Source organism: Topomyia yanbarensis, chromosome 2 (genome assembly GCF_030247195.1).
Source record: "Topomyia yanbarensis strain Yona2022 chromosome 2, ASM3024719v1, whole genome shotgun sequence".
Taxonomy (NCBI): Eukaryota; Metazoa; Arthropoda; class Insecta; order Diptera; family Culicidae; genus Topomyia; species Topomyia yanbarensis.
Window position 1 is genome coordinate 51983320 of NC_080671.1, and position 17434 is coordinate 52000753.

General features: G+C 36.4%; 1 protein-coding gene across 1 annotated transcript in view; it reads left to right on the forward strand.

The window, feature by feature from the left end:
- LOC131684913 (protein Wnt-4) overlaps positions 1-11142 on the forward strand; it is a 28893-nt gene extending 17751 nt beyond the window's left edge. The window contains exons 2-5 of the mRNA XM_058968162.1: positions 9501-9750; positions 9840-10097; positions 10160-10372; positions 10459-11142. Of these exons, the coding sequence (XP_058824145.1) occupies positions 9501-9750; positions 9840-10097; positions 10160-10372; positions 10459-10695 (958 nt within the window). The 3' untranslated portion in view covers positions 10696-11142. The remainder of the gene's footprint in view (positions 1-9500; positions 9751-9839; positions 10098-10159; positions 10373-10458) is intronic.
- Positions 11143-17434: the final 6292 nt, after the last annotated feature.

Below are 17434 nucleotides of genomic sequence, written 5' to 3' on the forward strand. Positions count from 1 at the left end.
ACTGAATTGAGAGGAAAACAACCATTTGCAACTGAAGTGAGCCTAAAAGAAATTAAATGCTTGATCACACGAAACGTACACATAAACTCAGGGCGACATATTCCTTCATGACTACAATTTTTTGATGCGCCGTGCCTCCAGAAATCTACTACACCCAGTTTTTTTTACGCGGGGGATACGTACCGCGTAAAAAAATCTCGTTAATTGGAAAATCCGTGTAAAAAACCCCGTTAATTGGAAAATCCTCGTAAAAAACGGCGTTAATTGGAAAATCCTCGTAAAAACCGCGTTAATTCGCCGCGCCGCGCAAAAAAAACTCTCAGCAAAAGACTTAGAATACTTTTGGAAGTTTTTTTTGCGCGGATTTCGCAATTAACACGGTTTTTGCAAAAAATATTCTAAGTCCTTTTGAATGCAAAAGACTTAGAAGATTTTCGAAAAGATAGAAGAGACGGGTCTGGAAGATTCCTTATGGTCCGCACCCCAACAATATGGGTATTTTCGGAATGGACTTGAAGAGTAGGTGCCAGAAATTGATTTTTGACGCCATTTTGAAATCAAAGACGGCGACTTCCGGTTTATCGAAATTCGCTATAACCCAATCAATATGGGTATTTTTGAAATGGTCTTGAAGAGTAGGTGCCAGAAATTGATTTTTGACGCCATTTTGAAATCAAAGATGGCGACTTCCGATTTAGCGAAAATCGGTATAACTCAATCAATATGGATATTTTTGGAATGGTCTTGAAGAGTAGGTGCCAGAAATTGTTTTTGACGCCATTTTGCAATCCAAGATGGCGACTTCCGGTTTAGCGAAATTCGCTGTAACCCAATCAATATGGGTATTTTCGGAATGGTCTTGAAGAGTAGGTGCCAGAAATTGATTTTTGACGCCATTTTGAAATCAAAGATGGCGACTTCCGATTTAGCGAAAATCGGTATAACTCAATCAATATGGATATTTTTGGAATGGTCTTGAAGAGTAGGTGCCAGAAATTGTTTTTGACGCCATTTTGCAATCCAAGATGGCGACTTCCGGTTTAGCGAAATTCGCTGTAACCCAATCAATATGGGTATTTTCGGAATGGTCTTGACGAGTAGGTGCCAGAAATAAATAAATCTGCACCTTCCCCGCAAGGTTTTCCATGAAAATTGATTTTTTGCGCCATTTTCAAATCCTAAATGGCGGCTTCCGGTTTCGCGAGATTCTCTACAATTCAATCAACATGAGTATTTTCGGAATGGTTTTGACGAGTAGCAGACAAACGTCGATGTTTGCCATCATTTTAAAATTCTAGATGGCGACTTCTGGTTTACCGAAATTCTCGCATGAAAAATTTGGGCAATCATCTAAATCACCCTCAAAAATAAGATCTAATCATAAACCAGCAAAATCCAAATTTTTTATGTGTTCATCCAGGAAAGTGCGGTGAGAATGGAAGAGAGAGAAAAAAGAGACGTATGTGGTGTGAATTGGGGGTTTGAATTTATTTAAATTAAACATATTGCTTAAATTTAAGTAAATTCTACTGTTTAATTAAAACTATTTGTACTACAACTTCCAAAAATACCAATATTGATTGGATTATAGCGAATTTCACGAAATCGGAAATCGCCATCTTAGATTTCAAAATGGCGTCAAAAATCAATTTTCGTCTACTACTCGTCATTCCAAAAACACTCATATTGACTGGGTTATAGTAAATGTGACTAACCCGGAAGTCGCTATCTTGGAAATCAAAATGGCGTCAAACATCGATCTTTGTCTACTACTCGTCAAGACCATTCCGAAAATACCCATATTGCATGGGTTGTAGGGAATTTCCGCTAAACCGGATGTCGCCATCTTGGATTTCAAAATGGCGTCAAACAAATTTCTAGCACCTGCTTGTCAATACCATTCCGAAAATACCCATATTAATTGGGTTATAGCGAATTTCGCTAAACCGGAAGTCACCATTTTTTATTTCAAAATGGCGTCAAAAATCAATTTCTGGCACCTACTCTTCAAGTCCATTCCGAAAATACCCATATTGATTGGGTTATAGCGAATTTCGCTAAAACCGGAAGTCGCCATCTTTGATTTCAAAATGGCGTCAAAAACCAATTTCTGGAACCTACTCTTCAAGACCATTCCGAAAATACCCATATTGATTGGGTTATTGTTCACTAAACCGGAAGTCGCCATCTTTGATTTCAAAATGGCGTCAAAAATCAATTTCTGGAACCATTCAAGACCATTCCGAAAATACCCATATTGATTGGGTTATAGCGAATTTCACTAAACCGGAAGTCGCCATCTTTGATTTCAAAATGGCGTCAAAAATCAATTTCTGGCACCTACTTTTCAAGACCATTCCGAAAATACCAATATTGTTGGGGTGCGGACCATAAGGAATCTTCCAGACCCGTCTCTTTCATTTTTCCGTAAATCTTCTAAGTCTTTTGCATTCAAAAGGACTTGGAATATTTTTTGCAAAAACCGTGTTAATGGCGAAATCCGCGCAAAATAAAAACTGCCAAAATTCTTCTAAGTTCTTTGCATTTAAATTTTTTTCAGAAAAACGTTTTTAATCCACCTAACAGTGTGATGAGACATTTCTTATAACTCTTATCACTCTCTTCGGATATTATATCGTTTGAGAACATTTAGAACTTGATGCTTCGCGATGTTTTTGATAACACATACTACATGGGATAGTGGCAGGACTCAGAGAATCGCTCAAATCAGCATAGGACAACATCAGTGCTAGAAATCTCAAACCAAATCAATGGGAAAGCGAAAAAATCGACTTTTTCTAAAGGTGACTTTCCAGTAGTATCCTTGATTTGAATTATTATCGCTAATCCTAATGCCAAAGAACAAATAAAAACCCCACGAAAACGAACCGTTTGGGAAAATCATCATTATTACTGGAATTTTCATTTTCACGAAACTTTTCGATAACCTTCCGTCACTTGCGTTAATGCAATGGGTGCACAGTGCTTTGAAAATCTAGCGAAATCGTCTTAGGGCACCAGCGGGTCTGTAAAGAATACTAAAAATTAATTTCTATTCCATAATTTTCAGTTCACCAATTCGAGAGATCGTGTTCACCGCAAGCCATGAAAAATAGACTACGTTGTGAAGCGATGGTCACTATTTATTAAAAAATCACGGTTAAATAAAAAATAAAACTATTAAAAAATTTCAAATAATTTATAATTTTCACAAACTTATTAGGAAAAATTGTTTAATAAGCTTTCGTAATATTGTGGAGGAAAAAAGCTGAAAATTTCAGTATTTTCTCTATCTGCAACATATAAACCCTTAAGTATACCAATTAATTGGTATACGAATTGGAATAGGTTCGCCAAATTTTGGAAGAAGTCTATAAAATAACCCCTTGAAAACTACCTAAAAATTGTTGTAGTTCGATGCAATAAAAAAAATCTCCAAAAAAGAAATGTACCTATTAATGTGAAACACAGCGATACAATAAAGACCCATTTTTATCAGTCTCATGGTGTATTTTAGGCTGACAAAATGGGGACATTGACTAAATCGGGCATTTTTTTTTCTTTATAATAAACTGAAGCTGTTAAAATATTATTCTCGTCCCTTGATGTAGTCTGATAACTATTTCTGATTATGATGAACTTTTTATTTTCGCATATTTCGCATATCTTCATGATAAGGAAAACATGCTCAAGAAAGGATTTACTCGAATTCAGTCTTGTTCGCCTGCTAGAGCCCATCAAACATATGTTCATATTTGGCTGATAAAATCGGGGTTTCAATGTGTTATATTAGATATTCAGCTTTCGAAGAAGTTTCTTTTGAACGAGTGTAGAACGACTTTGTTTCTACTTACTTGAAATCAACGGCGTAGCCAGAAATTCGGTTTGGTGAAAATCGATCATACTGTCCAAATGGCATAATTCCGAAACCGTGATTTTTGAAGTTTTAAAATTATGCAGAATTAATTTTTCAGAAAATAGTAACAGAGTTCGTGTCTTTAGCGAATTTGTTGAGACTTTATTGTAGTCATGAATATTAACCTGAGAAAATTCACCATAAATACTTCTTGGACGATATACCGTCAAATTTTTTTGTTATCAAATGATGCACTGTTTAACGTTTGTAAAACTCATCGAAGATACTAAACCTCCGAAATTGGCGGTTTCAAAATGATGCTATCTTGACCTTAAATTACTGTCTTTGAACATTTGACCTATACATACAATTTGTCATATAACAAAAATCAAATACTCATCAAAATCGATCAGAACCTGCTAGAGTCGAATGGAAAGCGTCATTTTTCATAAATTTCTCTCTATTCGGAAAGTGTTATCCTCGTTATTAATCATATTACGTTTTCGTCTCAACTCGACGCATTCCCAAAATAAAAACCTGTTTTAATCCACCTAGTGGTGCAATTGTGCTTGTCTCATTTGTCCAGACTACGATTCCTGGTTATGTTCAATACAATGATGGAAATGATTATTACATGTTCAGTACGATTTGCACATACATACAATGAATCGACAGCCACGATCTTGAGATGCTATGTGATACTGAAACATCGCTTGAAACCAGCGGCGGATCATATAGAAAGATCCGGTAGATCCAGGTCCTGCTGAAAATTTTCAACTTGTTAAGAAATTTTAAACTAGTTTTAATTTTAAAGTAGCAACCCCTCACTGCATACTCCCTCCGGGCCGGTATGATTGACGATTTTTGGAGCGATTGCATAACCTTTCTATATGAGAAAGGCAAAAATGTACCAAAGTCCAAAGAAGTCAATTTTTGTCAAACATCTCAATGTTTCATGCATTTTATTGTCATTTGGCATCAAAAATACAAATTTGATTTTGAAAATTTTTCATTTCAGTTTATATGGGAATTTTCTGTGTGATTGCACTCTTCAACTCGTAACTCCGGAACCGGAAGTCCAATCAATAAAAAAAAATCAATAGCAGCCGATGGGAAGGTTGTACCTTTCATTTGAGACTAACTTTGTGCAAATCGGTCCAGCCATCTCTGAGAAACAGAGGTCACATTTTTTTCTACATACACACATACACACACATACATACACACACAGACATTTTTCGATCTCGACGAACTCAGTCGATTAGCATATGACACTCGGCCCTCCGGGTCGGGATTAGATTGAGGAGATTTAGAGTGAATGAGAAAGGCAAAATCATTTTTAGCAAATGTTGAAAGTTATGCATTTTTCTTGGTGAGCAGTTCTATGTTTCATAGACATTAAATCAATTTTAACTTCGCTTCCTATTAAATAAAGACCCTTATTACAGTACATCTCTACAAAAGCGAGCTCAATTTGAAATGAAATCTGAGGATTATGATTGATTACAGAACTCTGGAATTTTCTATTGGAATGTTTTCAGGCAGGAATTTGATATTGATGCAATTAGACAACTGTGAAATCAAGACCAATAGATCAGTTACATATCAGGACCCCTTTCCGACAATTTATCAAAATTTCTCATGATGTTTACAACAACAGGTTATCAATCTACGGATCAGATAATTGTTATTGTAATATTGAATTTAATCAGTCAGCGTCAATAAATTTTCAACTTCAATCCAATATTTTTTTGGGTGTGGTGGGGGGGGGGGGGGTTGTATGGTGGTATACCCCAAAACCTTCTCTTGGCTACGCCGTTGCTTGGAGTTATTTATTTCACTTTTCATTTTCCGATATGTTTCAGATCGAACCGATGGTTATAAGTTAGAAAAATTGCAGTCAGAAGGTTCGCACAAATGAACATTTTTGTACTGATAAGTTATCAAGTTCCTTCCAGACAACTTGGAAGTGTTCGGTGATTATTTCTAGCGGTTGTAGATAGAAAAATGAAATACAAAATTCTTTTTATCGTAATAATGTTTGGCTTATTTCAATGGATTATTACTATAATGAACAATAAATAGGCGACAAAGAGTAATCAACAAACAACAAGCCATAACTTTTAAAGTATTCAAAATAGATATTTGAAGTCTTCAGTAAAGTTATTCGCAAAAGTAAGAGCTACAAATTTGCTGAAGACATCATTTCAATATAATCACTTCCAAGAAAATTTGTGAAAATATCTCACTCATAGGGGGATTAATCAGCAAAAGCACAATACCAAAAGAAAGGGCATATTACCTCCATTAAATTCTTCGAAAATACTATTGACCTAAAATAAGCCGTTTTGGAGTTAATAAAAGATTACATGTTTTTGGTCATATTTCTGGCAATGGAAAATGATAAAAATCTTTCGTCCGCATTTAATGTTAAATATCTCTTCTGATAATAGTCCGATTTCAACAATCTATAGCTTGTTCGAAAGGTATTCGTTAAAGCTGTCTAAAAACATATAAATTGTTAATCTATGTTGTCAATTTCGGCAGATAATTTGAAAAAACTGCAAAAAACGCCATTTTCACACATTCAAACATTCATATCTTGGAAACTAAACATAAGAATCAAAAACAAATTAATAGCGTTCATACTGTTTTTTAGTTCTTTCATTTAAAATTGGTTTGGATAAGATCGGTTCAGCCATTGCTGAGAAACACGAATGAGAATTTGTCCGTTACATACACACACACACACAGACACACACACACACACACAGACATTGTCCCAAATCGTCGAGCTGAGTCGATTGGTATATAAGACTCGGCCCTCCGGGCCTCGGAAAAATTCTTGAAAGTTTGAGCGAATTCTATACATTTCTTTTATAAGAAATGTAAAAAGTCTAAGTCTTTTGCATTCAAAAGGACAGAAACCGCGTTAATTGAAAAATCCGCGTAAAAAAAAACCGCGTTAATTGGAAAATCCGCGCAAAAAAACCGCGTTAATTGGAAAATCCGCGCAAAAAAACCTCGCAAAAAACCGCCCAAAAAAAACCGCGTGAAAAAAAACCTGGGTGTACAGTGAGGGGCTTGATGAAATAAGATGTTCACTCGTTGAAGTCTTAACCAGGAATGTTTTATTCTCACGAATGTGTACTAGTAGCAGCCGCTAGTGTATCATAACGAAAACTGTTATACACGAGACAGTATATCATTTAATCGAACGTGCGTTACGCAACGTTATATTATACAGATATTATATGCCACTATGACGGCCCCATTTTACGAAGTCGTTTACGTAATCCGTCCAGTAAGATAAAATCAACCTAATTTAGATCAATGCGTTGGACGCGCCACATTCATAATAGACATTGCTGGGATTTTTGTAGTGATTAAAAGAAACGAGGTTTATTGCAATTTACTTGATGTCAGTGAGAAACTCCATAACGAAATTTTCAGTTTTAATTCTAACTGGAATAGTTGGATGGTTCTGGTTGGGACCGTTTGTTGTTAATATGGGAACAATAGTTTACGCATGTTCTCCAAGGACAAATTTTGCACATGGCGAAGGTTCCTGATTGGTAGCATTGTGGCTTCTTAACACATTAACTGTTGCTTGCTGCTGCTGCTGGTACTTTCGCACCTGCCGACTACAATACACGAAACGAAGAATTTTTCTTACAGAAAATTTCTTTCATGATTAACTAACGTTTATAGTCATCCATTGGGCGGAGTTTACAACTTAAAAATATTTTCGCTAGCCGGTCAAATGCTACGGACCAATCATGACTGCTGTTACAAAATCCATTTTTGTTATCACTTTAGTTTATTTTACAGATTTTGATACGAAATTTCCCCCATTTCCGTTCATATAATGCATCAATCTAGTAATTTCGGTTAGTGCAAAGGCTGGAACACCACTTCAGCAAAAAATCTGAAAAGGAGCCCCTGTATTCAGCTCAGAATAAAGTACACTACAGATGGGTTTTTGTTATTGCCAGCCCTTCGTTGGCCAACTTGCTTAGCAAGCGTACCACTAAACTGAAAATTTAATCTAAAGAGCGTACCACTCGATGATAAATGCAATGCAAGTTTCATTCGGTATTCAGTCTATGACTATGATATCTCTAGTTATCAGCACTAAAGAAATTGCATTAAGTTTTTAAGCGCCCTCCGAAACTAATCCCGCTAGGGTCCCTTTCGAAGAAGTGAAGTTCATTATTGTAGTCAAGGAACTGGAACGACCTTTTTGTTTTCGAATGAAAACTTGGTGCTTTAGTCACGGATTTCTGGCAAAAATATTTCAATATTAATTCTTCAAAAGGGCTAATGAGATTTTTGTAAACAAACTTATTTCGCTCATTATTCCGCTGCCGAGTTGAAATTCATGGAAAATACACATGAGTCAACATCTTTACCCTTGGTAGAATGTATTTCAAATGTTTTCTGTGTTGAAATTATAACAAATTAAGAGAAATCAGCAAAACAAAAGTTTGTTTACAAATCTTATTAGCTCTATTCAAAAGTTGATATGGATTACTTTACTTTGCTTAAATGACCACCGTTTCGAAGCATCTTCAGGGCAAACTTTATTGGGAGCCTGATTAGACACCCGGTTTTTTATAAATCGTAGCAATCAATCTGGCATACCCACGGGATATTTGTTTGTAGTAGTGGGATAAAAGATTTTTTTTATATTAAGTAGAAAATTTGGGTTGGTAAGTGGACATAACATATCTTTTTTTTTCAAATGGCACCGTACCAAAATACCTTTTCAGAACTTCGACATCCTAAATGAGCTATCTTTGCAGACGATATTCTGCGAACAAAACTATCCCTTCACGTACGACGACTTGTTTAAGAGTACAACTTCTTGTATCCAGCACCATTAAACCATCGGAAAACATGGAGTCTACCAAATCCAATAAAACCCAAACTATGCCAATATGGACAAAATTCTAGAAATTTAAATCTTCAAATAGTTTGAATATGAATTACCGAACAAGTTGGTTTGGCGAACTAGCTTTCCCAAATCTATTGACCTATGCGCCTCAAAATTATGAAAGTGATTATAACATCGCAGGCGATACAGGCGCATTCGTTGACCCATATACCACCGATTACGCTTTCATCGTCCGCGATGTTATAACTTATTTGCTTTCCTGAAGCATATATACCCACTCTGCAGGAAAGGATAATTCAATTTGGTTCGATTATGACTTTGCCTATTCTTGTGGCGTTTAAGAGTCGATTCCTTGTAGTAGATTAAGTTTTCGATCAGTACACCATTCAGTTTACAACATAGAGACACAAGGTAAACCTAAATATATTCACCATTCTCCTATTTGGCCTACTTTTCCCATACAACGTTTCAGAATTTAGCGGAACCACTTTCCTTGAACAAGTAAGATGAAATTTTCAGGGGACCTTAGTAAGAACCCAAACCACAATTTTCAGCTAAAATGTTTTCCCATACAATGAAGTAAAAGACTAAATTAGATTCATGAAGGAAAATCAAGACGCAGCCAAATCCATAGGTGCATGAAAAAGCTGAGCTTTTATAAAGCTGAACTTTCGGAGCGTTTGCACGCGCACCACAGCTTTCATATCACCTAAAAACTTATTCTATGTTTTCTCTTATTCACCACAGCAAAGAAACATCGCTGCCTGCGAAAAACACTGTGATGGCGGTATTCAGCCCGATGACCAAATCTCCAGGACCGTGCCGCTATTTATCTGGAACGCGAAAGCAGAATCACCAATGTCGCAGAGATGTAGGACTGCCGGAAGCCATCAAAGAAGCTCGCCGGCTAGCCGTCACGCATTGCGAGGAACAATTCCGTTACGACCGTTGGAACTGCTCGATCGAAACGCGAGGAAAGCGAAACATTTTCAAAAAGGTTGGTTTTTGGCGAGTATCTTATGAAGATGTTCACACAGTCAAACGTATGCAAAGCAGTTTCACTACAGTCATGACACCTTTTTTTAGGTTTATCGCGAGACAGCTTTCGTACATGCCCTCACGGCAGCAGCAATCACACATTCAGTGGCGCGTGCTTGCGCCGAAGGGAAAATGTCCAAATGTCAGTGTGCTTCTGAAAAACGTCCTGAAGCGACTCGGCTAGCTTGGAAATGGGGCGGATGCAGCGACAATGTAAAGCATGGTAAGCGTGTTACGCGGAATTTTTTGGAGCTGCAACCAGCCGATGGCGATCCGGTGGCCGAAATGCTACGGCATGATAGTGAGGTATGATTAAAATTAATTAGTTTGTTTTCTAAAACTTATTCGTTTCAATCACCAAATTTCAGGTTGGTATTCACACAGTAATGTCGACCATGAATGACCGCTGCAAGTGTCACGGAGTTTCAGGCTCATGTTCGTTGAAAACCTGTTGGAGGAAGCTGGGCGATTTCAACGCTACAGCAGCAATGCTGAGAACCAAATATCATCACGCCATCAGAAAAATTCCCATCAACAACAAAGCCTCGAGGAGAGACGCTTCCAAAGAGTTGAGAGAAAAGGTAAGATTCCTTCTTTTCTTAAAAGTCTGACATTGGAAAACATCCCAAAACAAATAACACTAAATAATTGTGACTGTTTATCATAGGATTCCTCGTATGAACAACTCTACTACTTCGAGACATCGCCCACATTCTGTTCTGTTACGCGCGGTCGGCGGTGTCTGCATCCGGACAACTGTGCCACACTGTGCTGCGGCCGTGGATACACCACAAAAGTAATCAAAACAATCGAAAAGTGTCGCTGCCGGTTCACCAACGGACGCTGCTGCCAGATAGTGTGCGATTACTGCGAAAAATACGACGATCGATATTACTGTAAATAAGTGACTGTAGAATGCGACAAAATACTTCAAACGATGATACTAATATATAGTTATTTATTATCCTAAAGCTTAAGTACTACTCTAGTAATTATGATGCAATTGTCGCGAAAAGTCGTTGTTTATGCATTATTATTTGCGATGAATAATTCCAAGCTACTGTATTCATGTTGATTTTTTCTTCCAAAAAATAATATGGATTATTACAATAGTGTGAATATAATTAATACTAGCTACCAATAAGATGGTTGAGATAGGACTTACGGTTAATTCACCCATTTCACAACTCATGTAATCGTGTTTGTTGAAAGCTATTACCTTGTACCTAGATGCCGTAGTAAGTAGAATACGCTGTAATAATAGGTTCTATACATTACATATACAAAAGTACGCATGACTTGTAACATTTATCACTTGTCTAATTCTGATCAAGTAAATAAATTTCCGTGTCTGTAGATATATGCGAGTTTTTGTTTTGAACTGTGCTGGACAACGGGCATTTGATCTAGTCTTACTTTTCTACCTATGCATCTTCAGATTTATCCATCCTAGTCAACACATACACAACAAACTGGGGTATTATAAACGTGTACCAACAGTTCTAATCGACAATATTAGATACTGATTGTGCTGTGACATAGGGTAACCATACCAGAAGTCTGTAAACCCATGACAATCGAAAAGGAATCCAGCTCCCCAGTAGATACAGAACACTAGATTAGAATTGCCGCTGGTGTTCCCATTGTTAACGTCGCAGAACATGTTTGTTTTGCTTTCGGTATACATCTGTCAAGATATCGAAAGTCTCTCTAGTAAAAGTCTTTGGTCCGAACTTTTGGTACACGCAGAAAAATATGGCCTGCTTGTAACCACAAAACGTTTAGTTGAACTTCAAATTAGTAAAATGCAAAGATTACCTTTTTCATTTCAGTCTCGTTTATTCTGCTGTGATTTTTATGCATTCAAAACCGAAAATGTCCAATGCATAAAATTTACAGCAGAATAAACGATAGGCAAATAGAAAAACGATGTGATATCTGCTATGAAACAAATTTCTATGTGGCATACTACTACAATTTCTTCAGTTTTCACATGGTTTCTATGCGTCACAGATAATTTTTATGTACTACTACAAATTGCAAAAAATTAAGTGTGAAATCAATGTATTCAATATAACAAATTTTCTCGGTGTAAATTTTCGACTGTTATTGTTATGAAATGAAAGAGTTTGTATATACCGTACAAGGAAATAAAAATTCATCAAAATGCAGTACAGGTTTATACAATTTATGCATTCTAATTAGTGAAAATACATCAGCCAAGAATAGCCATTGTGTTGCTAGCTAAAAGAAACAAAAATTATTAGTCGCTATGAAACGACGATAGAGGATTATTTTTTTTGCTTTTTTTATTTGGCCCATTTGACAGGTATAACCCGGAATCAAAACAATGATGTTCCTACCACTAATTCCAGCGACAATCCTAATCTAGTTTTCTGTATCTACTAGCTCCCCCCTTGCATCACGCTCGAACGTGCCTGGCGAAATTCTTTTGTCAGAATGATTGATCGTGAGAATTCAATCATCAAGCACTTATGCTGTTTTAAGCTGTTGTTGGATAAATCTACAATCCTCAATTGAGCGGATGAGACGAAATATATTGAGATCGTCTGCGAAAGACTGGGGAGGAGTGTTCAACACTAAACACACGCCATTGAAGTGAAGCAGAAACTTCAACGATCCCAAGTAGCTTCCCTGTGACTGCTGCTCCTGACCTGGAAGTAAATGTGATGGCAATGTCCAGCTCTGCGCAAGGATCGAAACAGGGATTCGAGAGAAATTGCAATTTGAAGTTTTATGACACGTTTCATAAGGCTACCAGCAAACACCCACGGGTTTGGTCCTATCTCTACAAACATTTTTTTTTTGTCTACTTATTTAGTACATGGTATTCGAAAGATATAGTAATCAACTATATCTCCTGCAAGTTTGAAAATATTTCATTGACGGAATCGAAATTTATAACGGTTTGGATGTGTTATGCGGTCATATCTGGTCATATCAAATATTCTTCTTAATGTAAATTAACGATGAAACGTTTACCTGTTCAAAAATGAAAAATAATTAGAATCGGTCAACAAACCATTGAGATATGGCCTTTTGAAGTAAACATTCCAACTTTTATTCATTTTTTTAGTTTTCACATTATATTTAACGTTTGATAGGCAACCCTATTTTCATATTTTTTCAGTGCACCATATAAATAACACCTTTTGTACATTATATTTATGTAATTAAATGGTAAGGTTTTCCTTTAAAAACCGCGACACGTATAAACGATCTAAATAGTCAATGGACAAACATGGATTCACGCTTGAAGTCTGGTAGAAAACCCATCTATGACCGCATACCACATACAAACCGTTATAAATTTTGATTCCGTCAATGAAATATTTTCAAACTTACAGGGGATATACTTGATTACTATATCTTTCGAATGTGCCATGTACTAAACAAGTAGACAAAAAATTGTTTGTAGAGATAGGACCAAACCCGTGGGTATTTGCTGGAAGCCTTATGAAACGTGTCATAAAACTTCAAATTGCAATTTCTCTCGAATCCCTCGATGGATCATTTTGAAATTCACTGAGAAGATGCTTGGATACTGTATCTTTCGAATGCCGTATGACAAATTTATGGTCATTTTGTTTTGTTAATAATGATATTAGGAACACCTTGATAATGTAATGCCTCATACTTCCTGTTATGTAGGATGTTACCGTAGGTTAGTCACCAGGACAGTTAGTTGAAAACCAGTATATATCCTGGGAAACTAAGACGTATTGTCATCCTATGTGACAGGTAGGTACCATCACTTAGCCAATCTATGCAATCACTCTTTCGGAAACTTGGTTGAAATGACTATATGAACCGGACTACGGTATGGTACAAGCCACTTGTCATGCCTTCGGTTCACCTTTTAATCATGGTTAAAGTTTTTTCACCGGAGAAAAAAAATTGAAGAATATGTATACAATTCAACCGACTCAGGAGCTTTTGTGTTTGTCTGATCGATTGAACAGTCTGAGCACCCGATTGATATTGCTGGACACCTGCAGTATTGGACAAAACATGTGCAATAAATACCGAACTTTATTAAAGCGTCAGTAAACTTAATCGTTCTTGAATTGAAGCAAAGTAAGCGATCTAATTTCATTCTATTCCAAATCTTTAACGACAGCTCAACAACAAAATTTTTTATGAAAAGTGCATTCTTTCATTTGACAAAACAAGTGCAACCCTTCGTTTCCTCTAGATTTTTTGTAAAACTGTGCAAAAACAAACGTAAAAGATTGCGTTGCACAAAAAAATTGTTTTGCAATTCTAGCCAAACATGTCAAATGGTCCTAAGTGAAAATGACAGTTTCTCTTTGTTTACTTTCTCTTTCGCTAATAACTCGTCCGTTTATACGTTTGTTCATTAACTATTAGCATAATATGCTAGTTGAAATCAGCGTTTTTCGATATATCCTGAAACAATATTGAAAAGTTTTATGCTGACGCCGTAATAATCGAAAGAGTAAGTAAACAAAGAGAGGCTCTCATTTGCACTTAGGACCATTTAATATGTTTGTCGAGAATTGTTATTCTACCATCACGTTGCTAATGTCACATAAAATTCCTTGAGAACTACAAATTTTTGGCCGTAAAGTACTAAAATTGGTGTTGCCAGCCTTGGATTTAGATTCATCAGAAAATATCGAATACTACTTAAGGAAAGTTGTCAATAATTTGTGCCAAATACGGAGAGAAAATACTTGGTTTACTGTATTTAATCAATATGTATTTTTCGCAGATCGTCGGGAAAATAATCCGACTTCCACAGCACATCCTGTGATTGTCTAATTCGACACAAATAGATCTAATTCACCTTGTACATTGAAATATGACATATAGACTCCCTTTTTGATGTAGTGGAGCATAATCTTCCGCATCTGTGCTCCTTTTTTGAAGTAGTGGAACATGATCTGAGTGTAGTCCGAAAAAAATTTCCGGTGGAATTCAATCCGAACACAGTCGTGATATACTGGGGTTTCCACCCCGTATTTGACAGAAATAAATATTATGACAACTTCTCAAGATTTTTTATATAAAGCACTGTTCTTTCCGGCCCATTTACCGACCGAATTATCTCCTTTACGATTGCTCCGTTGCGCTATAAAACGACAACGGCTGACCAATTCCGACATCTATACGTCTACTCCACAATGTTTGTTTCAGGAATGAGGAATTTGTATCGACTGGCTTAAATGGCACGTTCTTCATGTTGATCGAAGCATTGTGCCTTGCAGTGTTTTGTTTTTTCATCATTTCCTGATGGGATGGACTGGGAAAATGGTAAGGTTAGGGATAAGGAAAATAACGACACAGAGAACATAGACAAAAAAATAATACACTTCTTGATGCGATGAGCGGATATATCAACACCCCCAAAGAGAATATTGAGATAACAGGCCGACAGCACCCCCGAAGAGATATTGTCACCCAAATACGGCTTAAACTATAGCTCTTTACTACACTGGGTTAAGAACAATAGCATAAATTTGAATTTCAGCTCCCTGTACATTCACTCGAGCAAATTCTCATGGGCTCAAACACCATACAACCCCTTAAAATACCATGAATATGGTCCGTTGTAAATTTTACAACCACTTAAACACCATAAAATGGGGTCATGGTCAAGATATGGTTTTACGTGGAATCTATCGGACCATGGAGATGGTGTTTTCATGGGTCGAGCCCATTACAAACACTATCAGAGCACCATGTAATGGGGGTGAATCAGGACCATGAGCACGGGGGTATTATGATCTTATCGTTTGCTCGGGCATGTATTCACACGGATTCACAAAGATCACATGACTAGAACTCAGCACACGAAATAGTAGCCATGTAATAATTGAGTTTGCAATACCCAGTCAGTCCCCTGACTAGAATACTGCAATTGTGCTTTGAGAAATGCAGCAAATTCTTTGTCATTTTCGGACTCACACCCGGACGAAAAGTCTTTGTTTGAACGCAATGCAAGCTACGCCAATAGTTTGCATGTTCGGATGCAGCCCAAGAGCAAATCTTGTGCATTATCCAACTTATCGACAGTGGCAGAACTAGTAAAACTGGACCAACGAAGGTAGTCGCATCACCAGCTCTAGCCAATTTGATCGATTATTCATTTCCAGTAATACGGAATTACCGGGCACCCATAGAAGGTAGATAGATACCCATAAAATATAAGTACGCCGAACAGAATCGCGAAGATTTCTGCTTGGAATACGGTACAGTATCTGCCAGACGACACGTTTACAAGATGTAAAACACCCGGAATAATTTGTCTCACGAAACTGTAGACGTTAGTTGTTGCTCATCAAATCGTATTCCATCGTGATGAATAAAACGTACGCCAAGGTCGATTTTCGTCATTTCCACGAATAGAAATTATTAGTTTATCGATCCAGAGAAATTTTGAAGTAAGAAAATGTCAAAATTTTTCCTATAATTTCGTATCTGGCAGGCGATTTGAGAATGAGAAGAAACGTTAAATTCCATTTTCGTCTTCTGGTGTCATGCTACTATTAGCAACTCTGTGACATGACGCGAATTAGATTTGGCTGCAAATATTTTAATGTCACCGAAACGAGTTATGAATTAGCTATTCGAAATTTTTAACGAATCTGATAGTAAATGTTGTTTTCTTTAATCTGAACGGTGTCTACCAAAGATCAGGAAAATTAAATAACTTATTCTGAAATATTGTAAATTTTTCAGTAAATATTTATATTATCCAATTTTTCAAGTTCAAAATATTTTTGTAATTTCGCAAATGACTTAAAACATAGCATTCCAATGTATTAATCAATCACATGAAAAAAATGTTCATATTATTTAATAAGCTTAGTCAGAAAAGATCAGTCTGATTTAAAAATGTATTGCAATTTGAGATCTGCTGTCAATTAGAAAAAACGCTTTGCTCTTTTTAGAGGTTATAATCTCTTTTGTTAATACAGTGAAGACCCGTTTTTATCAGCCTCTTGGTGAATTTTAGGCTGATAAAATGGGGACATTGACAAAATAGGGACAAATATTTTTCTATCCTTTTAGGAAACCGAAGCTCTTAAAATATTCTTCTTTAGTCCCCAGATATAGCCTCATAACTTTTCCTGATTATTTAGCTTAAATTTCCCTTAAGGAGGTCTGACAGAGCAAAATAAAAAAAATTAAAAAAATTATTTTGCATATTTTGGATCTTTAGGATAAGAAAAATATGTTCAAGAAAGGATTTTCTCGAATTCAACTTGGTTCGTCTGCTAGAGCCCATCAAACTACCAACTATCAATTTTCCTATAAGGCTGATAAAATCGGGTCAAAAAGCTGATAAAATCGGGGGTAGATAAAATCGGGTGCTGATAAAATCGGGTCTTCACTGTATTCAGTCGAAGATAATACTACTCATGAAAATAATATCCCAGTAATCGTGCATATAACTATTTAATATTTTTCTCTGATTTTTTTATTCATTCGTCTAACTCACCATTCCACCTCATAAATATATCCGTATCTCAGGTTCTGTTTAACTAAACGGTGTGCGGAACCAAATTGCACCACAAGAAAAGGTTTGTCAAAATTCACCCATTTAACCGATCGTTTTCAAACTTTCAGGGAATAAAACAAAACATATTGATTAC